This window comes from Portunus trituberculatus, chromosome 27 (assembly GCF_017591435.1).
Source record: "Portunus trituberculatus isolate SZX2019 chromosome 27, ASM1759143v1, whole genome shotgun sequence".
In the NCBI taxonomy this organism is placed as follows: Eukaryota; Metazoa; Arthropoda; class Malacostraca; order Decapoda; family Portunidae; genus Portunus; species Portunus trituberculatus.
Genome location: NC_059281.1, coordinates 11654902 through 11677604, shown reverse-complemented (window position 1 = coordinate 11677604; position 22703 = coordinate 11654902). Strand labels below are relative to the sequence as shown.

General features: G+C 42.7%; 1 protein-coding gene across 1 annotated transcript in view; it reads right to left on the bottom strand.

Moving 5' to 3' along the window:
• The window catches only part of LOC123509872 (collagen alpha-1(III) chain-like), a 157751-nt gene that overhangs the window by 10082 nt on the left and 124966 nt on the right, over positions 1 to 22703 (bottom strand). The window contains 5 exon segments of the mRNA XM_045264458.1: positions 516 to 617; positions 1260 to 1410; positions 2020 to 2189; positions 6844 to 7050; positions 10071 to 10152. Of these exon segments, the coding sequence (XP_045120393.1) occupies positions 516 to 617; positions 1260 to 1410; positions 2020 to 2189; positions 6844 to 7042 (622 nt within the window). The 5' untranslated portion in view covers positions 7043 to 7050; positions 10071 to 10152.

The window sequence follows — 22703 nt, the reverse complement described above, 5'->3', positions numbered from 1 at the left end:
TGAATTATTGGTATCTTAAAGACACTTCAATTAATTTTGGCATCTGTATCTTCAGTTAATTTAAAGTTAAAATGAAAAGTACAATTGTAGTTCTCTGTATTTGTATAATTTTTGTATGTATTGATCAATTTATTTCAAAAGGTGATTGGAAAGCTAAGCTACAGTGGCACTGATGAAAGTGGAAAAAAATTAGATTTCTCTCTCCACTGCATATAACCTACAACCCTGGTCTTGTCCCCAGCCCCAGCCCCACCCCCAGCCCTGGGCTTGACCTGAACCCCAGTCCCATCCCTGGCCTTATCCCTAGCCTCAGCCCCATTGCTGGCCTTATTTCCTACTCTGGCCCTATTGCCATCCCCATCTCCAGCCCCATCCCCAGTCCCAGTCCTGTTGTTGTCCCCTGCCCTGGCCTGATTCCCTGTCCACAGCCCCAGCCCCCAGCCCTCACCACTGTGACCCCAGCACCACTAGGCTGGGGGTCGCCAGTGGGAGGAATGGCATGGCTGCTGGCTTACCTGCAGTGTGGAGGTGTGACAGTGAGGTGCCGTCGAGGGTGGGCACTCCCCCACACACCGCCCCCACCTTGGCACCCTCCGCCTCGCACAGCACCCCACAACCTGCACACACACACGTACACAGGTCAGTGCTGAGACTTCACCTAAGCATCAGCACAAACAATTTCAAAGCAGGTGAGCATCAAGTGTTGTCCCGCAGGGCTGTCGGCACCTGGGCAAAGGAGCAGACAGCACCCGACCCACAGCGCTGAGTCAGTGCCCATGCCTCACCCACACAGGTGTTCATACTGGCAAACGTTTCCATTAAACTTACCTGAACACCTTCACAAAAACAATTCCCAACAAATTCTTGGATAAAATCTGAGCTTGTACATTTGATTTATTAAAGCCTCACCTTTTCCACATGAACAACTAACATTCACACAAAGAACAAACAAACAATTTTAAACAAACTTTATCCTTAACTGGCACCTCACAAACTTGTCGTGGCAGTTGGAACTAAATTTTAGATGAGCAATGCAAAATTCTGTAGTCTGAATGATTGAAGAAGCCTGTTTGGTCTTGCTAAAGGTCAGGAGATAAATAAATGGTGTGTAGAGAGAAGACTATTGTGACATTAGCCATCAAGGCTGCCAGGATATGCTTGGTGACCTTAAAGAGATGCCTCAGAACCTCCAAAATAGGGTTACATTATTTCTGTAAAAGGTCGTTACTTGGGTGGTTACAAACTGCCTCAACACTCACCTTCATTGGTGTGTGGTGGTGTTGTAGTGGTTGTGGTGGTGGAGGTAGTGGTGGTGGTGGTTGTGGTGATGGTGGTGGTGGTGGTAGTGATGGATGAAGTGCTCGGCTTGGTGTCGCCCTCTGGCCCTCCATTGGCTATCTCTGTTTTAACCTGAGGAGAGCAGACAACACATGAGAAGAGAGGATAAAGGATTCAACACTTTTACTTCCCTTCTCAACAAAGTCCATGCAACACTTTACAGCCAAATGTAACAACTTGTACACCACACATTTATTTTCCAGCCAGAATCAGTGAGAAATGTGTTACTTTGCTACAGGAACAGTGATTAATTCCTCTCCTATTGATATATTCAGATTATATTTTACCTAAGTCAGTTAGTACTTTATCCATGTCTTTGTTGATTTGTTGAGTTACCGAAACTTCTCAGTATTTGATCTATTTAAAATTTCTTGCTTAGATCTGGGCACATACTACTGGAATGTTTTCTATCAATAAATTAAAAACATATGATTTTTTGCCACCACCCTCAGAAATGCTGGTCGTTGAGTTATTCTGTCAGCTGGTGCCTCCGTCTTCCTTCTCTCCATTTCCCCAGCTGACAGAATCCCCTTGTGGATCATTTAAATAATTTGTAACAAGTCGCGACAGGTGAGTGGGTCTGGGTGTGTCCTCCATTAAAGGTTACAGATCGAGTAACAAAAGCCTGAAGGTTCATCACGTCACTCAGCCCACCACAGTGACAAATCTTCCTTCACTCACCTTTGCAGTGGCTGCCCCCTTGTTATTGTTGTTGTTGGCGCTGGTGTTGTTGTTATTGTTGGAAGGGCAGGATGGGGCTGTCTTGGGGTTAGGATCATCCCCATTGAGGCAGGGTGTGGTGGTGCTGGCAGCGGCTGTTGTGGTGGTGGCATCAGGGTCTGGCTTCACCTCTGTGGGAGGAACAAACATGTATATCAACAGCTAACACTCACTGATGCACTGTTGGCCACACTATATTCTGTCTACTCTAAAATGACTCCTGGATTTAAGACACATTGTAGCTTATTGATAACGTAATTGATTTGATGTGAATAATACTTGTTTTCTGTTATCAAAGCACTTATTACAAAGACAGTTCACAGTTTTTCTCAAGATCTGACAACCATGCATTCCCTGGGACACCATTCAAACCCAGACCCACGAGCCACTTTAGAGTAGACACACTATAACACACCAGCACCTAGCACTCAATGGCACAGTGTTAAGGGCTACACTCAGTATGGATAAGCACCTGAGACTCCATGATGAAGTGATATAAATACTTAAACACTACATCAATACCTTACACCCAATGAAGATTTACACACAGACATCAACAGTTCCTACCCAGCACCACACAAGCACCTGGATCTCCACTATGCCAGTACAGTAAATCTTCCTTCCACCTCTTAGCACCGTGTGGAGGGAGCAGTGTCTGGCTTTGGGAGCATGAATAATGTGACGGGACATTTGGCTCATTACTCCCATCAATTATTTATACTGACTTGTCCCCAATCTTGACTGTCTGGCATGTCTGGGGATCTGCTTCTCTCTAGTGGTGATGGTAGTAGTGGTGGTGGTGGTGGAAGGTAAGGAAAGCATGAAGAACTGGCAACAAGAATGGGGATCTTAGTGCAAACCAGTGTCAGTTGAAGGGAAACAGGCTCAGTAAGTCATCAGGGTTTGTGAGGGGGAAGTTCATGCATCATCTGAGAGTAATCTAGAGATCTAAACATCCAGTAGAATCACCAAAAGTCAAGCAGCCAGGTTAGACACACTCCCTACCACTCCTTCACCAACTTTCCCTCATAATTCTAAGCACTGATCTTAAAATATATGAATTGTCAGGTTTTGTGAGGAGAATGTCAGCTTATGTGAGGATTACAATAGAATGGAAATGCTGAACAGGGAAAGAGAAAAGCATGGTGATCTGTTTCTCATCAAAATTATATTACCTATTTCTTCCTTGTATCTAATTATATCAGTCAACTCGTCTCTTGGTAAACTAATGCTTGCTTGCAGTGTTTATATTTAACCTAAGACCGTTAGTAAGGTGGGATGTGTCCATTATTATGTCTGTAAATTAATTTCCTAGTAAAAGTCAAAGTGACACACAACATTAACTCACGGTAGCAAAGGCAGGAGGAATTAAAAGGTTAGAAAGACACATAAAAATACACCTAAATGCCAATACTCAATTATCACAAAGTTTAGCACGATCTTTTATGAAATGCAAATTACTGTGAAAGTTACAGCAATTCACTGACCAAGAAGATGCATAACTAAACAAATAAGTGATAGAAAAATTATCAAAAAAGAGAGAGAGACAGAGAGAATCTAAATGCCAATACAGTCCACCATGACAGAAGCCAGCTTGATCCTCCTCTGTGGAATGCAAATCATCAAGTTTCTTATCTGTCTGTGCACCTGGACACACCAAGCCAGAGAGAGCAAAAACATGTGAGGTATTGCAGGCAGGTAAGGCCAGGAGAAGCTGATGAACCTAGTGAGAGAGAGAGAGAGAGAGAGAGAGAGAGAGAGAGAGAGAGAGAGAGAGAGAGAGAGAGAGAGAGAGAGAGAGAGAGAGAGAGAGAGAGAGAGAGAGAGAGAGAGAGAGAGATATGGTGTGTGGTGAGGTGGATGTATGTAGTGAGAAGAGAGAGAGAGGGAAACTAACATGTGTGGTGAGAGAAATGTTAAGTTTCCTCAAGCAATCCAAAGCTTTCATTAATCTTGCTCTATTCATCATGTCCACTGTAACAACAACAACAACAACAACAACAATAATAACAACAACAATAACACCTAACCTAAGCCGTTACCAAACACAAACTTGCCTTAAAATAAAATAACGACTTCAATATATCAAAAAGAATGCCAAAGCGTTACCCGAAGCAAGTCATTCCCTGCCAACACTACTAAAGGTCACACTACAGTAATGAGTCACTACACAACAAAGCAGGTCACACTACCATACTACTGTGCTTTGTATGTATGTGTGTGTGTCCACCTTTGGCAGCTTGGGTTGGATCAGCACCAGCCTGTGTCTCCTCACCTTTAGCACCTTAAAAATGCACCACACAATTTCATATTCTCAAACAAGAGCTGGTGGTGGTGGACAGCATGCAGCGGCCACACCTCTGCTTGCCGACAACTGTGTGGTGGCGGCAGTGCAAATCTTTTTTTGCTTGGATGGTAATGGATTATTTTGGAAGCCTCCCTGCTTTTGGTGTTATAAGGGAGCATGATTTCTCTGCAGTCACCCATTTCTATCAGTGTGTCACCCATCATAGCAGGACTTTAATGGCTGTGTAGGTTTAGAAATGAATAAACTGACACCCCTTACAGTTAATCCAATACTCATAACACCACCACAGCACACAGCCCTTCCAAATACAATGCTAATTAACTTATCCAGCGCAGTCTTCTCCCTTGCTCAATGTACCCACAGAATCTCTAACAGAGTGTAAAAGCCAAATCCTGTTGCCAGACTTAAAGATTTCCAGCGGCTCCAGGGTAAAAAAAAGGCGAGCACTGTGCCTGTACATGGGTCTGTCTCATGCATGGTGGGTTAGTCATGAACCAACACGGCCACCAACACAAGGGTTCACGGAAGGGAAGGAAGTCTCTCTCATTTTAATGCTTGCTGGGACTCTGTTTGTTAATCCCTTTTGTTAATACCCAGGTGAGGAAATTTACTTATTAACCCCTTCAGTTCTGGAATGCATTTTTACCTTGAGTTTTGGGTGTGATTACATGATTTTATTGACATTAGGGTCTATGGAGGTCAGAAGATTAATGCCCATAGTCTTCACTATTTTAATCCCCCCATATGAGTTTCTGAAGCTGTATGAAATCACCAAATAATAACCAGAATGAATATGAAAATGCATCAAGGGGTTAATAATAATAATAATAACAATAATAATAATAATAATATGTAATAACAACTATATTCTTTCATTTTAATGCTTGATGGGACTGTTTTTGTAAATTCCTTTTGTTAACAACCAGGTCAGGAAAATTACTTGTGAATATTAATGATATGTGATAACTTTAATGATAGTAACAATAGTAGCAATGATAATACACTCAGCCTGGTACTATGTGTGTATGTGTGTGTGTGTACGTTGGTATATAGATGGATGGTGATAATGATGATGAATGACAACTATAATACTGACAACTTCTCAAAACAAACAATTGATCCAAAAATGTACAAATCTATTCCTGTACATTCCTCATTACAAAAACACTGTATGTATGTATGTATGTATGTGCCCAGTGAAGGAGTTGTATATGTCGTGGTGGTGGTGGTGGTGGAGGATCAAGACACAACACCAAGCCAGCACTCTCAGCACCACCATTAGCAGTGATGGATGATGGCAAGCTTTACAGAAGTCAACTGCCACACACACACAATAACACTGGGCACTTTTGACACTGGAATTCACTGCCTTCCTTTCCTTAGTATAATTCATCATCATCCTCATCATCTTATACTTCTTCCTCTTCCTCAACATAATTATTACTACATTATATTTCTCCGTTCATTCATGATAATCACCATCTTTATACTCATCATTGACTTAACACCTTTAGTACTGGGACACATTTTTACCTTAAGTTTTGGGTGCAATTAGATGATTATATTGACATTAGGAAGGGTGTATGGAGGTAATAAGATAAACGGCCACAGTCTTCACTATTTTAATCCCCCACATAAGTTTCTGAAGCTTTATAAAATCACCAAATAGTCACCAGAATGAATATGGAAATGTGTCATGGTACTGAAGAGGGTTAACTCCCCACTCACATCCTGGCAAGTAAGGGTAACAGAAGTAAAGAGTGCTACAGTGTATGTCATAAAGCTGTATTACACTGGTGGGGTGATGCAGTGTAGTACAAATGAAGGTCACGAGTCATTACAATGTGAAAAATTCTGAACAGCAAAATGACGAGGTGAGCAAAACAACGGACAACAAACCAGAGATGTGAATGGATGGATGAGATGAGAATAGAGCAACTCATTAATAGCTGGAGTAAAGAACAGTGAGTGACGATGAACTGGGCAACTCAACTGGGGAAAAGAAAGATGGAAGGGGGAAAAGAAGTGACTGACAACTAATGAAGGTAATGGAGCACACAGGGAAACTCAGACAACTAAATAGACTAAAATAAATGCATATGATGGTAAGTGAATGAGTAAACTAATAAATGAGTGACAAACAAGAAATATAAAATAAAAAACAACAACAAAATACTGGATGATTAAAAAAAGAGGAAAGACAGAGTGGCTTGATATATAGAAAGAACTGGACAAAGAGAAATGAGAGAAGGAAAAAAAGGAAATAAAAACAAACTGAATGATACTAAACATGCAAATCCACCATAAATAAAGACAAACTGAGAACATTAATAAATAATTAATTGTGTACACTAGATAAAGAAAAAAAAAATACAAAAAATAAAACCTGGAAAGAAAGACAATGCATAAACAAACACTTAAGAAAAGATAGACAGACATACAGACATACAGACACACAGACAGACGGATAAACTAACCTGTGACGACCTCCTGCTTAATGGTGGGGGTGGAGGTGAGGGTGGGGGCGTGGGTGTGGTTCGCCTTGCTCCTCCTGCCCCCTCCTCCTCCACCTGACTTGACTCCTCCTCCACCTCCTCCTCCGCCTCCTCCACCTCCTCCGGCCTCCTCCTTAACCCCCCCTCCGCCCCCGCTTCCCTGCTTCACCGTGCCACGCATACCCCCCCCTGCAAAAAGAAAAAGACAGGTTAGGTTAGGTTAGGTTAGGTAGGGTAGGGTAAGGTAAGGTAAGGTAAGGTTAAATTAGGACATGGACACATGATACCAGGGTTCACTAAAACATGACATTACCTCAACATTTCAGGACACAATAGGACACATCGGATATAAGGGACATTTCTGGACATATAATTACACAAGTAACATTATTTTTCTTATTTTCAAGAGGATAAAGAGAATATTTTAGGGCATTTCCGGACATTTAGACAAAGAGAAATGATTCTAAAGTTAAATGTGATAATCAAATAAATACAAAAAGAAAAAAAAAATAAGAGGAAGAGTAGAAAAGAGGAAAATTAGCAAGAGGTGAGGGAAAAGGACGGGGGAAAAAATGAGAGGGCTAAGTGAGGGGACAGGATAGAAAAAAAGAGAAAAAGAGAAGGATAAGTAAGGGGAAAGGATAGAAAAAAAGAAAGAAAAGAGATAGATGAGGGTGCAGGATAAAAAAAAAAAGGAAAAAGAAAAAGGAATAGATGAAGGAACATAAAAAAAAGAGAGCTGACAGGAAGGGATAAAATAAATAAAAAAAAAAAGGGAGGGATAGATGCAGGGACAGGATAATAATAATAAAAATAAAGAGGGATAGACGAGTAGAAAAAAAAAAAAAAAAAAAAAAAAAAAAAAAAAGCTGAGGGGAGAGTGAAAAAAAAGTGATCTTTCCTTATTGAGACACATTCCTGAAAAAAAACCAATAGACAATTACACAGTTCTTAACCCCTTCAGTACTGGCACACATTTCTACCTTGAGTTTTGGGAGTGATAAGACAATTTTATTTACACTAGGAAGAATCTATGGAGGTCAGAAGATTAATGGCGACAGTCTTCACTATTTTAATCCCCAATATAAGTTTCCGAAGCTGTACAAAATCACCAAATAGTAAGCAGAATGAATATGAAAACATGTCATGCTACTGAAGGGGCTAATAACAGACTGCCATCATGTCACAACTAATGAACCTATGCTAACATGAATCTAATTGACCAAAATACATTTGATCCTGTTCTTGTTCTCGTTCTTCTTCCTCTCACAGTGAATTCCAGAACAGCACAAACCCCTTTATTAGCAAGCCAGTCATTACCAGAGCAACATAACTTCGATAAGGACAAACCTGTGCTAATTGATTATATAAATACCACGCTGGCAACTGATGGACAAGACAAGAGTGAGGGAAAAAATATATTCTGTGTGTGTGTGTGTGTGTGTGTGTGTGTGTGTGTGTGTGTGTGTGTGTGTGTGTGTGTGTGTGTGTGTGTGTGTGTGTGTGTGTGTGTGTGTGAGAGAGAAGCTGTAGAGAGAGAGAGAGAGAGAGAGAGAGAGAGAGAGAGAGAGAGAGAGAGAGAGAGAGAGTGTTCGTGGAAAAGAGAGATGATGCCAAAAGGATCTCTCTCTCTCTCTCTCTCTCTCTCTCTCTCAATGGTACAGCTCCCCTCACCAAGAACTGTGAGAGGAACTGGCTGTAGAAGATAGTGAAGGAGGCAAGGAGTGTACAGCAAACACACACACACACACACACACACACACACACACACACACACACACACACACACACACGGCCATTCAATTAAACTAATAATGAAAGCTGTTGAATGATAGTAAGATTAATAATAAAAATTTTGGATGCATGTTTTTGACTTCAGCAAATACATAAAAATAATCCTGTGTGTGTGTGTGTGTGTGTGTGTGTGTGTGTGTGTGTGTGTGTGTGTGTGTGTGTGTGTGTGTGTGTGTGTGTGTGTGTGTGTGTGTGTGTGTGTGTGTCAGGAATTTGGACAGCGAGAATGTTTATCAATTGAAGTTACTTGATATTTTGACTTTAAAATTTGCGAACTCATTTAAATACTATGACTTCATGCTCATATTACGACGAGAGAGAGAGAGAGAGAGAGAGAGAGAGAGAGAGAGAGAGAGAGAGAGAGAGAGAGAGAGAGAGAGAGAGAGAGAGAGAGGCGCGGACACCTGCGAGAGGCATTTTTAAGTCCTCATGCTGGTGGTCCTCCTCCTCCTCCTCCTCCCCCTCTTTTCTTTATTCTGTTCCTTTAATTTCCCTTCATCACTTCTTCTTTTTCTCTCTATTCCTTTTCCTCTTCTTTCTCTCTCTCTTAAAGGTTGAGAAGAAGGGAACAAGAACGCAAGGAGGAGGAGGAGGAGGAGGAGGAGGAGGAGCTAAATGGGTGTCAACAGAAAGACGGGAATGTTGGATCGGAGAGAGAGAGAGAGAGAGAGAGAGAGAGAGAGAGAGAGAGAGAGAGAGAGAGAGAGAGAGAGAGGAAATGGGTGAGTGGAGAGGGAGAGAGAGTGTGAGGGGAATCATAAACGAGGAGAGAGGGAGAGGAAGAGCGGAGAGAGAGAGAGAGAGAGAGAGAGAGAGAGAGAGAGAGAGAGAGAGAGAGAGAGAGAGAGAGAGAGAGAGAGAGAGAGAGAGAGAGAGAGAGAGAGAGAGAGAGAGAGAGAGAGAGAGGACAAGAGGAAAACAAAGGAGGGAAATAAAAGAGAGGATACCAGAGGAGAAAAGAGGAAGAGAAATAGAATAAATACATAAAAAAAAATAGAGAAGAGAGGAAGAGGAGGAAAAAAAGAGGAAAATAGTAAGAGGTGAGGGAAGAGGGTGAGGGAAAAGAGAGGGATAGGTGAGGGGACGGGATAAAAATACAGGTTGATTGGAAAACCGAGAAGAGAGAGGGAGAAGAAGAAGAGGGGAAGAAGAGGGGACGAAGAGGATGAGAGGGGAAGTGATGAAATGTGAGAAACTGATTGAGAGAGAGAGAGAGAGAGAGAGAGAGAGAGAGAGAGAGAGAGAGAGAGAGAGAGAGAGAGAGAGAGAGAGAGAGAGAGAGAGAGAGAGAGAGAGAATACTAATAGTGGAAGATCAGGTTAGGTTAGGTTAGGTAAGGTAAGGTAAGGTGAGGTTAGGTTAAGTTCTGGCCCCACCAACACACAGGATCCAGTAGGCAGCAGCACAACACTCACCTAGGTTTGGTGTTAGTACTTAGGTGCCCGTTCTGTGTTGATGTCTGGCGCGTTTGTGTGTGCCCGACCGCGATAAACTCATCTGCAACACCGGAAGCAAGAATTACCTAAACGTACACACATACACATATATTATTTTTTGTTTTAAGATAACTTACTGACTACAAAAATACAATGGTCTCTCTCTCTCTCTCTCTCTCTCTCTCTCTCTCTCTCTCTCTCTCTCACTGAGGGGGGTATGCTTGTAGAAATGAGAGAACTGATGGTAGGAATAGAGGATAAGGTAACAAGTACACAAATATGATAAACAAAAATAAAGGTGACAATAATAAAGATGAATAGTAACAGAAATAATAATAATAATAATAATAATAATAATAATAATAATAATAATAATAATAACAATAATAATAATGAGATGTTTATTATTATAGTAGTAGTAGTAGTAGTAGTAGTAGTAGTAGTAGTAGTAGTAGTAACAGCAGCAGCAACAGCATAACAACAGCAATACCAAACGTTACATAAACATTGCAATAAATAAAATAAATCATAACAGCACACACACACACACACACACACACACACACACACACACACACACACACACACACACACACACACACACCATACAAACACATACAACACCGGACGCGTTATCGGAAAATGGAGAGAGAGAGAGAGAGAGAGAGAGAGAGAGAGAGAGAGAGAGAGAGAGAGAGAGAGAGAGAGAGAGAGAGAGAGAGAGAGAGAGAGAGAGTAGGCAGAAAAAAGTATACATACACACACTCACATATACACACACACAGACAGACACACAGATCGATGGGGGGTGAGAGTGAGAGAGAGAGAGAGAGAGAGAGGAGGGGGAACATGGCGGGTGTTTTAAAGTAAGGTAAACACACACGGTATTGTGATGAGGCCCCGGGCGACACACACACACACACACACACACACACACACACACACACACACACACACACACACACAGAGCTTAATCGTGTGTGTGTGTGTGTGTGTGTGTGTGTGTGTGTGTGTGTGTGTGTGTGTGTGTGAGTGAGAGAGAGAGAGAGAGAGAGAGAGAGAGAGAGAGAGAGAGAGAGAGAGAGAGAGAGAGAGAGAGAGAGAGAGAGAGAGAGAGAGAGAGAGAGAGAGAGAGAGAGAGAGAGATGAAATGATTGGAACAGAAAAGATAAATAAAAATAAAAAATAAGAGAAGAGGAGAGAGAAGAGGAGGAAAAGAAGAGAAGAGAAGAGGAGGAAGAGGAGGGAAAAGAGAAAAGAGAAGGGAAAGAAGACGAGGAGGGAAAAATAAGAGGAGGAGGAGGAGGAGGAGGAGGAGGAGGAGGAGGAGGAGGAGGAGGAGGAGGAGGAGGAGGAGGAAAAGAAAAGGATGGATGCGTGGTTGTGGAAGGGATGAAGGGAGGGAAGGAGGGAAAGGATGGGAGGATAAGGGAGGGATGAAGGGAAGGAGAGGGAGGATGTATGGGCGGTTAGCGAAAGGAGGAGGAGGAGGAGGAGGAGGAGGAGGAGGAGGAGGAGGAGGAGGAGGAATGGAAGGGAGGGAAAGGAGAGATAAAGAGGTGAAGGGTGATGAGAGAGGAGAAAGAAAGCGAGAGAGAAATAGTATCGGCCTCTCTCTCTCTCTCTCTCTCTCTCTCTCTCAAGTTGGTGGAGCGGCCAGAGTGTTTTCCTCAAGTTGGTTGCCTAAGTTTCCGCTCGAGTGGTTAAGAGTGACCCTCCTCCTCCTCTTCCTCCTCCTCCTCCTCGTCTTCTTCTTCTTCTTCTCTTCCTCCTCCTCCTCCTATACTGCTTTGTCTTCTTCCTCTTCCTCCTACTCTTTTGTTTTCCTTCTCTTTCATCTCTTCCTTCCCTTTCCCTCCTCTCTGTTTTTCTCTTCCTTTTCTTCCTTTCTCTTCTTCCTCTTCCTCATCGCAATTTCTCATTTTCTCTATTTTGTTTCTTTTTTCTTACTTTTATTCTTCCTTCAACATTTTTTTATATTTTTTCCTTCCTCCTCTTTCCTCTAACTTTGGACATTCTTCCTTTTTTTTTTCCTCCTCCTCCTCCTCCTCCTCTTCCTCTTCCTCCTTTTCCTCTCGTTCTTTTTCGCTTCTACTTCCTCCTACTCTTCCTCCTCTTCCATCTTCCCTCAAGCTCCTCTTCCTCTTACCGCCTTTGTTGTTCCTCTTCTCTTCCTCCTCATTCTCTACCTCTTCCTCTTCCTCTTCCTCTTCCTCTTCCTCCTCCTCCTCCTCATCTTCATCAAAAGCATATTACCTCTACTAATTTTTCCTCCTCCTCCTCCTCCTCCTCCTCCTCCTCCTCTTCCTTTCATCTCTACATAACTTCCATCTCTCTCCTCCGAGAGAGAGAGAGAGAGAGAGAGAGAGAGAGAGAGAGAGAGAGAGAGAGAGAGAGAGAGAGAGAGAGAGAGAGAGAGATTACAGAAATGAGAGAAAAATGATAAAAAGAAAGATAGGAAAGAGGAGAGGAACAGAAGTGAATGAAGCAGAATAAGGAAGGAAGGAAGGAAGAGAGAGACTGAAGGAAGTAGGAAGAGAAGAGAAGGAGAAAGATTGCAGGAAAGAAAGAAAGGAAAGAGGGAAGATGAAGGAATGAATGAGGGAGGCAGAGAAAGAAAGTGGGAGGAAGAATGAAAGAGAAAGAAGAGAAGAAAAGTGAGGGAGAGAGAGAAAGAATTGAAGGATTAAGAGAGAGAGAGAGAGAGAGAGAGAGAGAGAGAGAGAGAGAGAGAGAGAGAGAGAGAGAGAGAGAGAGAGAGAGAGAGAGAGAGAGAGAGAGAGAGAGAGAGAGAGATTGAGAGGAATGAAAAATAAGTGAGGGAGAAGGCGATTGGGGAGATGAGGGAGGGAGGGAGGGAGATGAGGAGAAGGAATAGAAGGATAGAGAGAAAATAAAGAGAGGAAAGAGAGAGGGAGGGAGAGAGAGAGAGAGAGAGAGAGAGAGAGAGAGAGAGAGAGAGAGAGAGAGAGAGAGAGAGAGAGAGAGAGAGAGAGAGAGAGAGAGAGAGAGAGAGAGAGAGAGACACACACACACACACACACACACACAGACGGACACCTGCCTCCATTTTTTTTATTTAAGTCTATTTTTATTTATTTATTTTTTGCACACGGAGAGAACAAGGCAGAACAAACAGCTACGCCAAATAACACAAACAAACAAACGATCAAACAAAATAACAAACACAAAAAATATAATAAAATAATCACAAATCCTTTATAATCAGGAGGAGGAGGAGGAGGAGGAGGAGGAGGAGGAGGAGGAGGAGAAGGAGGAGGAGGAGGAGGAGGAGGAGGAGGAGGAGAGAGAGAGAGAGAGAGAGAGAGAGAGAGAGAGAGAGAGAGAGAGAGAGAGAGAGAGAGAGAGAGAGAGAGAGAGAGAGAAAGGGGAGAGACAAAAGGAGGGAAGGAGGATAATAAGAAGGGGAGAGGACAAATAAAGAGAGGGAACAGGGAATGGGGAGGAAGAGGGGATAAGAGAGGAGGGGAAAAATAGATAGGGAGAGGAAAAATAGACGGAAAATGGAAGGAAAGTGGAGGAGGATGTAGAGGGAAGGAGGAGAGAAAGAAGAGGGGAAAATAAGGAATGAGAAGAGGAAGAACTAGAACTAGACAGGAAGGGAGAGGGGAAAAAACAAGAGAAAAATGGAGGGAAAATAGAGGAGGATGTAGAGAAAGGAGGAGAGGGGAAAGAAGAGGGAGAAGAGGGAAAGAAGAGGAGGAAGTAAATAGATAACTCACTCTCTCACTCTCTCTCTCTCTCTCTCTCTCCTCATCCTTGTCATCATACCAATAGTTCCTCTTCTCTATCATTTCCCCTTCCTTCTCTAACATTCCTACCTTCTTCAGTACTGGAACGCATTTCTACCATGAGTTTTGGGAGTGATTAGACCATTAGGACATTAGGAAGGGTCTATGGAGGTCAGAAGATTAATTGCCACAGTCTTCACTATTCTAATCCCTGCACGAGTTTCTGAAGCTGTACAGAATCACCAAATAGTAAGCAGAATGAATAGGGAAACGCGTCATGGTACTGAAGGGATTAAATACCACACAGGACACAAGAACCACGATTCTGAAACGCTTTGCTCTCTCACCATCACTGCTTTCCAAAGGCTCCAGTTAAAGATAGTCGTGTTTTTAAGTGTGTTTTTACGGTTCTGGTGATAGATTGGTAAGATTTCTAGTTTATTAAGGAGAAACTGCCTTTTAAATCTTGCTAGTTGTCTATGTGGCCTTGGGAAATTGTCGTAGTGAGAGAGCAAAGAGCTTCTGAATAAGGATGAAGGAGCCGTAGGAGACTTCTGTATTCCTAACTTCCTATAACTTGACTTCATTTAATCTTTTCAGTACCGGAACGCATTTCTGCCATGAGTTTTGGGTACCATTATGCGATTTTATTTGCATTAGGAATGGCGGTGCAGAGGATTAATGGCCACAGTCTTCACTCTTCTAACCCCCAACATAAGTGTCTAAAGCTGTATAAAATCACCATATACTACGCACAATGAACATGAAAAGCGTCCTGGTACTGAAGGGGTTAAGGCGAAGGTGGTCTCATGAAATTTATCCCTTTCTTTTGGCTAGCTCTCGGACCTGCGGGGGACTGGCAAGGAAGTGGGCCCTCTTACATAAAAAAGGGTCTACTGCTGCTGGAATCACCTTGTAACTTGTAATCCCAGGTACCCAAACCCCGCTGGAGGTACACCGATTAGGACAAGACAAGTCAAATAACCAGGTAAAGCAGAGAATTGGGCAACGTGGCATGGGGTTAGCAGCAGCAGCAGGAGGAGGAATACAAAGGAATACAAAGGAAAGCCAAACAGCAACAGACCTGTTGGTCCTTTCGAGGCTGTTTGGTAACTACTTCTAACTGGCTACAGATAAGAGAGACAGGACAGTACAGGAGAAGGCTCCTCCCCACCCACCACTCCCTCCAGCTTTCGCTGGCATGGAAAATAGCTTGGAAAAGTACCATGCAGTATGGAAAAAACTGACATGGAATTTTCACAGGAAAGGATGAAAGGAGATTCTATTATTCACCCTACGGTGAACTCTACATATCTATCTATAAGAAAGTTAATATAGTATCATGTTTAATTATTCAGACAAGAAGAGAGCTTGTTGGGGTTATTCTTTAAATATTTATCAATTTTGTTTTTGAATGATGCAATGGAAGTACTGTTTACTATTTCAGAAGGAAGCTTATTCCAAATGTTAACTATTCTATTAAAGAAAAAGTGCTTTGCCTCGTGGGTTTTAAAGCGTTTTGGTGTAATTTTAAATCCATTATTCCTTGTTATGGTGGAATGATCAATAGTAAAATATTTATTGACATCAAGGTTGTTGTATCCCTGAAAAATTTTGAAAACTTCGATTAGGTCTCCTCTTATCCTGCGCTTTGTTAAGCTGAATAAATTTAATGCTTCCAGTCGTTCCTCATACGGCTTGTTTCTCAATCTCGGAATCATCTTGGTCACTCTACGCTGGATCCTTTCCAGTTTTTCAATGTCTTTTCTGTAATATGGTGACCAGAACTGCACACAGTATTCAAGCTGAGGACGCACCAATGAGTTATATAAAGTAAGGATAACTTTTTCTGATTTAAATTCAAAGGTTCTTCCAATGAACCCAACTAATTTATTTGCATTCTTTACTGCTTCTGTGCAGTGTTTGCTCGGCTTGAGATCTTTAGACACCACAACACCAAGATCTTTTTCATTCTCAGCACTTTCCAGAGGTACATTACTCATTACGTATTTTGCTTGTACATTGTTACTTCCAATGTGTAAGACTTTACACTTTTCTATATTGAATTTCATTTGCCATTTTTCTGCCCAGCGTGTCAGTTTATTTAAGAAGGAGGAGGAGGAGGAGGAGGAGGAGGAGGAGGAGGAGGAGGAGGAGGAGGAGGAATACAAAGGAAAGCCAAACAGCAAAAGATCTTTTCGTCCTTTCAAGGCTGTTTGGTGACTACTTCTAACTAGCTACAAGGAAGAGAGACAGGACAGTACAGGAGGAGGAGGAGGAGGAGGAGGAGGAGGAGGAGGAGGAGGAGGAGGAGGAGGAGGAAAGAAGGCAAAAAGAGATAACACGAAAAGAAAAAAAAAGGAAGAAAATGAAAGAAAAGGACATAGCGGGGCGGGGCGAGGTAGAGGCGAGGCGGGGCACTTCGGGGTGGAGCCGGGGCAAGGTAAGGTAAGGTATGGCAATGGTTCAACTTGGAGGTGTGGGACAGTGGGAGAGAGGCGGGGCATGGAACAGCGCCAGCCACACCACCACCACCACCACCACAGCCAGCGCCGCCACCACCAGCCGCGGGGCACGAACAGGGACGGGTTAGCAGCGAATAGACACGTGGGCCAAACTCTGCTACTCTCTGTCTGTCTGTCTGTCTGCCTGTGTTTGTTTTAGCTCGTGTGTGTGTGTGTGTGTGTGTGTGTGTGTGTGTGTGTGTGTGTGTGTGTGTGTGTGTGTGTGTGTGTACACCAGCAAAATGGAGGAGGAAGCTGGGTATCTCTCTCTCTCTCTCTCTCTCTCTCTCTCTCTCTCTCTCTCTCTCTCTCTAGGATCAGACCGTGCGTTGCGTGATAAAAAATTAGTGTGTACGCAACTACAAACACGTAATAATCCCTTCCCCACCCTCTCTCTCTCTCTCTCTCTCTGACGCATAAAGCAGTCTTCCCAGGGCGGCCGAGGGTTTCCAAGGGGCGCGTTACGTAAGGCGGCGAGAAGGGAGGGTGTGCGCAAGATGGTGGCTGAAGCGGCGGCGGCGGCGGTGGTGGTGGTGGTGGCGCCCTCTCGTCTGTCCCGCGCCCAGTTTTGTTACTTCGTCGAGTTGAGGGAGCTGTGTATGTATTGGGGGGGGTGAGGGGGTATTCGCGTTTTCTTTTCTCCTTTCCTGTTTCCGTTTTCTGTTATTCAGTGTGTTTTAAGATTGTATTTATCTATTTATTTTCTTATTTTCTCTCTCTGCTTCGGTTTCTAATGCAGTGTTCATGGTTTTTAAGAGTGTTTACGTTTTTCATCTCCCTTTATTCCGTTTTCTTTCTATAATTTAGTTTTGTCACTATTTTGGTCATTTTTACGTGGTTTTCTTCCTCTTCCATCTTTGCATCAAATTTAGCTTTAATTTATCTCATGAAGTCATTGTAAAAGTCCTCTAAGTTGTTTATCTTTAAGCAGAAACACACACACTCTCTCTCTCTCTCTCTCTCTCTCTCTCTCTCTCTCTCTCTCTCTAATGATATGTAATTACGTAAAAAAATCTTGTGTGCGAGCAAATATAACAAGAATGTTCTTCCCTTATGAGGCGCTGTTGAGGTGTTCTAGTAGCCTGGCAATAGTGTGTGTGTGTGTGTGTGTGTGTGTGTGTGTGTGTGTGTGTGTGTGTGTGTGTGTGTGTGTGTGTGTGTGTGTGTGTGTGTGTGTGTGTGTGTGTGTGTGTGTAAATGAGCAATGAGGTGTAGCGTGATAAAGGGTAAGTATAGGCAGTGTACTCAGGTGTAGTGTGACTAGCAATACACAAGTACACTAACCAAAAAGAAAGGTGAGGGCGGAGGAAAAAGTACATAGCCACTGTTTGTATGGGCGTATGGGTGTATGGGGTGTATGGGGTGTATGGGGCGTATTGGGAATGTCGTTTCAAGACAGGACTAAGGGAGAGAGAGAAAGTAAAGGGTTAGAAAGAATTAGAAAAGAAATAGAAAGGAAGAAATAAAAACAAGGAGGATTACAAAAGGAGGATTACAAAGGAGGATTAGGATGCAAGCAGACAGAAGAAGTAAGGGAGAGAGAAATGAAAGAAGAATTAGAAAAGAGGATTAGAAAGGGAGAATAAGAAAAGGAGTTGGAAAAGAATTAGAAAAGGAGTTAGAAAAGACTTAGAAGAGGATTGGAAGAGAATAAGAAAAGGAGGAATTAGAAGAATTAGTAAAAAATAATTAGAAAAGGAGGATTAGAAAAGAATAAGAAATGAAGAATTAGAAAAGGAAAAATTAGAAAAGAAAGATTAGAAAAATTGAAAAGGATCAGAAAAGGATTAGAAAAGATAATTAGAAAACGAGGATTAGAAAGGATTATGAGAAGACAAGCAGGCAGGAGTGAGGCAGAGTGAGTTATCAATAGAAGTGGTGGTTGTCATTTAACTCGTAAGAACAGGCGGAGGGAGGCAGGAGGGGGCGTGGCACATGTGACATTTGCACGCACAAGTGTGTTCAGCGTGGCAAGTACAACAGGTGTGGCGAGATGAGAGGCACACCTGTGATTCTTGACTCCAACACCACCACCACCATCAACACCCAACCTACAATTCTGTTTATGAAAGAGTAAACAAATTCAACTCAAAAGGATAAACAAAAAAAGTGATGATTTTAAGCTCTTCAGTAGCATGACAAGTTTCCATAATCATTCTGCTTACTATTTGGTGATTCTATACAACTTCAGAAACTTATGTTGGGGATTAAAATACAGAAAACTGGCCATTAATCCTCTTGACTTCCATAGACCCTTGCTAATGTCAATAAAATCGTCTAATCATACCCCAAACTCGTCTTTCTATATACATACTGCTTACTGTTCAGTGATTTCACACAGCTTCACAAACTTGTATGGGGATTAAAATGGTAAGGACTGTGGACCATTAATCTTCTGACCTCTATAAACTCTTGCTAATGTCAATAAAACCGTCCAGTCACACCCAAACTCGCCTTTCTATATTCATTCTGCTTACTGTTCAGTGATTTTATTCATCTTCAGAAACTTGTGTGGGTATTAAAATAGAGAAGACTTTGGCCCTTAACCCTCTGACCTCCATAGACTCTTGTTAATGTTAATAAAATCGCCTAATCACACCCAAAACTCAAGGTAAAAATGCGTTCCAGTACTGAAGGGGTTACGACAATGCCAACTGAAAACATCCGAGAATTTGTAAACAAAATCTTGGTCTCCTCATCGAGAATAAATCGATTGAGTTATTAAAGAGGAATGCATGAGGCAGAGTGCATCAAGAGTGTATCAGCGTGAGTTTATAAAGAGTGACATTCAGATTAGTCTCTGATAAATGGTTGTGTTTTTATAAGCACAAACCACCACCACCATCACCATCACCACCACCACCTGGCTTGTAAAGAAAGTCAAGTCTATGAGTGTATTGAAGTGTGTGTGTGTGTGTGTGTGTGTGTGTGTGTGTGTGTGTGTGTGTGTGTGTGTGTGTGTGTGTGTGTGTGTGTGTGTGTGTGTGTGTGTGTGTGTGTGTGTGTGTGTGACCACGTTAAGATGAGTAACACAAACAAAAGAAAACAAACAAGTAAGGAAGGAAGGAAGGAAGGAAGAGATCCCACCCACAAACAAGAAACAAAACAACAAAACAAACACAAATAGACAAATAAATAGATAAATAAATAAATAAATAAATAACAGCTTCTCCCAATACTGCTCATAAATATTTAATCTACATGACATCTGGTCCTTAATTTGCTTGCTGACAACGAGCCTCATTACTCAAACGCTTTACTATTTGTATTTATTTATCTATTTTGAATGCACTACAAAGAACTGAGAGAGAGAGAGAGAGAGAGAGAGAGAGAGAGAGAGAGAGAGAGAGAGAGAGAGAGAGAGAGAGAGAGAGAGAGAGAGAGAGAGAGAGAGAGAGAGAGAGAGAGAGAGAGAGAGAGAATGCTTCCTCTCCTCCACAATTCCTTAATCCCTTCTCCTCCTTTTCTTCTTCTTCTTCCTTTTCCTCCTCCTCCTCCTCCTCCTTCAGACTCTTCTTTCCTCCCCATTCGTATTAATTCTCCCATCCTCTTTAAACGTTATTCCCCAGCACGCTACACCTCCTCCTCCTCCTCCTCCTCCTCCTCCTCCTCCTCCTCCTCCTCCTCCTCCTCAATATGCTTATTTGATTTGATTTTTCACACACACACACACACACACACACACACACACACACACACACACACACACACACACACACACACTCCCCATGCCACAAGCTGCTTCAAACCTCCCCTCTTTCCCCACTCCTCCTCCTCCTCCTCCTCCTCCTCCCCACGCCAGCTCAGCCCTGTCGAGTAAATTATTGCTTGCTGTTGCTGCTGTTATTACTACTGTTGTTGTTGTTGTTGTTGTTGTTGTTATTATTTGTTTGTGTTCTCATTCTTCTTCATCACGTTTTTTCTTCCTTCTTCTTTCTCGTCAGTTTTCTTGTGTTTGTTATTTTTGTTGTTCTTGTTGTACATTATCATAATTTTTTGCAACCATGTACCATGTAAGTACTTTCCACACACACACACACACACACACACACACACACACACACACACACACACACACTAAACACACACACACAAACACACACACCTCCATCACCACCACCACAACCATCATCACGCGCACCCATCACCATCACCACCCACCCAGACCCCCATAGTGAAGCCCCAGCCACCGCAGCCAGCCACGCCCGCACGCCCGCACACCCGCACACCCACAGCTGACTGGTGAGCTAAAATGAGGCGCAGCAGAGTGGAGGAACAATAAGTAAGAGGAACACATAAAGTTTAGCACAGCCTGCACCAGACACCCGCGTGAGAGAGAGAGAGAGAGAGAGAGAGAGAGAGAGAGAGAGAGAGAGAGAGAGAGAGAGAGAGAGAGAGAGAGAGAGAGAGAGAGAGAGAGAGAGAGAGAGAGAGATAGACTGGAAGAAGAGCCCAAGAGAAGAAAAGCCCAAGAGAGAGAGAGAGAGAGAGAGAGAGAGAGAGAGAGAGAGAGAGAGAGAGAGAGAGAGAGAGAGAGAGAGAGAGAGAGAGAGAGAGAGAGAGAGAGAGAGAGAGAGAACGATTTATTATTTCATATCCACACGCCTTTTCTTGCCAATGGTGGAAAAAAAGAAAGGAAAAAGAAAAAAGAAAAAAAGAAAAAAAGTAAAAATATTCCAGGGAGATCAGCGGACGTTCCCATTTTCTTCATCAACCCGTTTTCTTTATCATCTCATTTTCTTTTCTTTATCTTAATCAGTTTATGAGAGAGAGAGAGAGAGAGAGAGAGAGAGAGAGAGAGAGAGAGAGAGAGAGAGAGAGAGAGAGAGAGAGAGAGAGAGAGAGAGAGAGAGAGGAGAGAGAGGAGGAGAGAGAGGAGGAGGAGGAGGAGGAGGAGGAGGAGGAGGAGGAGGAGGAGGAGGAAGAAACACCAGGTCAAAGGTCAAAGCGAGGTCACGTGTCTATAATTTACACCAAGTCATCTCAGGTCATTACTCAAATTGCTTAGGTCAGGTTAGGTCAAGTTAGGTTAAGTTAAGTTAGGTTAGGTTAGGTCAAGTCAAGTTAGGTTAGCTCAAAGACGTCACTAAAGCAAACACAGAAGGAGCAGCATCAGATCTATTGTCCCTTCGTAAACTGTTCCACATTTCACATTTCCAAAGTGAGAGGAGAGGAATGGAGAGGAAAGAGAAAGAATGAAAGGAAAAACAAAATCAAATAAAACAAAGAGAAATAAGGTAAATACGTTTGGAGAGGAAGGATAAAATAATAAAACAAGGAACTAAGAAAGAGAATCAAACAGAATGAAATGGAAGGGAAGAGAAGGGAGGAGAAGGCGAGGGAAAGGAAGGGAAGGGATGTGAGAGAATAAAAATGAAGAGAGAGAGAGAGAGAGAGAGAGAGAGAGAGAGAGAGAGAGAAAGGAGAAACTGAGGAAGATAATAAAACAGGGACAGACTGAAGAGAAAGAGGAGGAGGAGGAGGAGGAGGAGGAGGAGGAGGACAGAGAGAATGAGGAGGAGGAGGAAGAGGAAGAGAATGAGGAGATGAGGAGGAGGAGGAGTAGGAGGAAATAAAACATAACGTATAAAAAACTGATAAAAAACGATAAGAAAAAACGATGAAAAATGAATGAATGAAGAGAGAGAGAGAGAGAGAGAGAGAGAGAGAGAGAGAGAGAGAGAGAGAGAGAGAGAGAGAGAGAGAGAGAGAGAGAGAGAGAGAAGAGAAAAGACAGAGGAAGGAGAGTAAAAAAAACTTGGGAAAAAAAATGCGAGAAGAGAAAAGACAGAGGAAGGGAGGAGGAGGAGGAGGAGGAGGAGGAGGAGGAGGAGGAAAGTTTAATGGAAGACTACAACACAGTACAAGAAGTGTTTAAGATGTGTAGAGAGAGAGAGAGAGAGAGAGAGAGAGAGAGAGAGAGAGAGAGAGAGAGAGAGAGAGACACACACACACACACACACACACACACACACACACACACACACACACACACACACACACACACAGAGGCAGGCCAGAAATAGAGCCAATATTCCTTAAACTTGAAGCATAACTCCACTAAACTTTGCTCGTAACTCGGAGGGAGAGAGGGAAAGGGGGAGTGGGAGAGAGGGAGTGGGAGAGGGAGAGGGAGAGGGGAGAGGTATTCTTACTCCCCACTCCTTCCCTCTCCCATTCTTCTATCCCCTCCTCCTCTTTTCCTCTGACTTTTTTCCTCTCTCTCTCTCTCTCTCTCTCTCTCTCTCTCTCTCTGTCCTTCTCCCTTCTTCTCTTATCCTTTCTTTCTTTCTGTCTCTCTCTCTCTCTCTCTCTCTCTCTCTCTCTCTCTCTCTCTCTCCACTTACTGCTTCTCT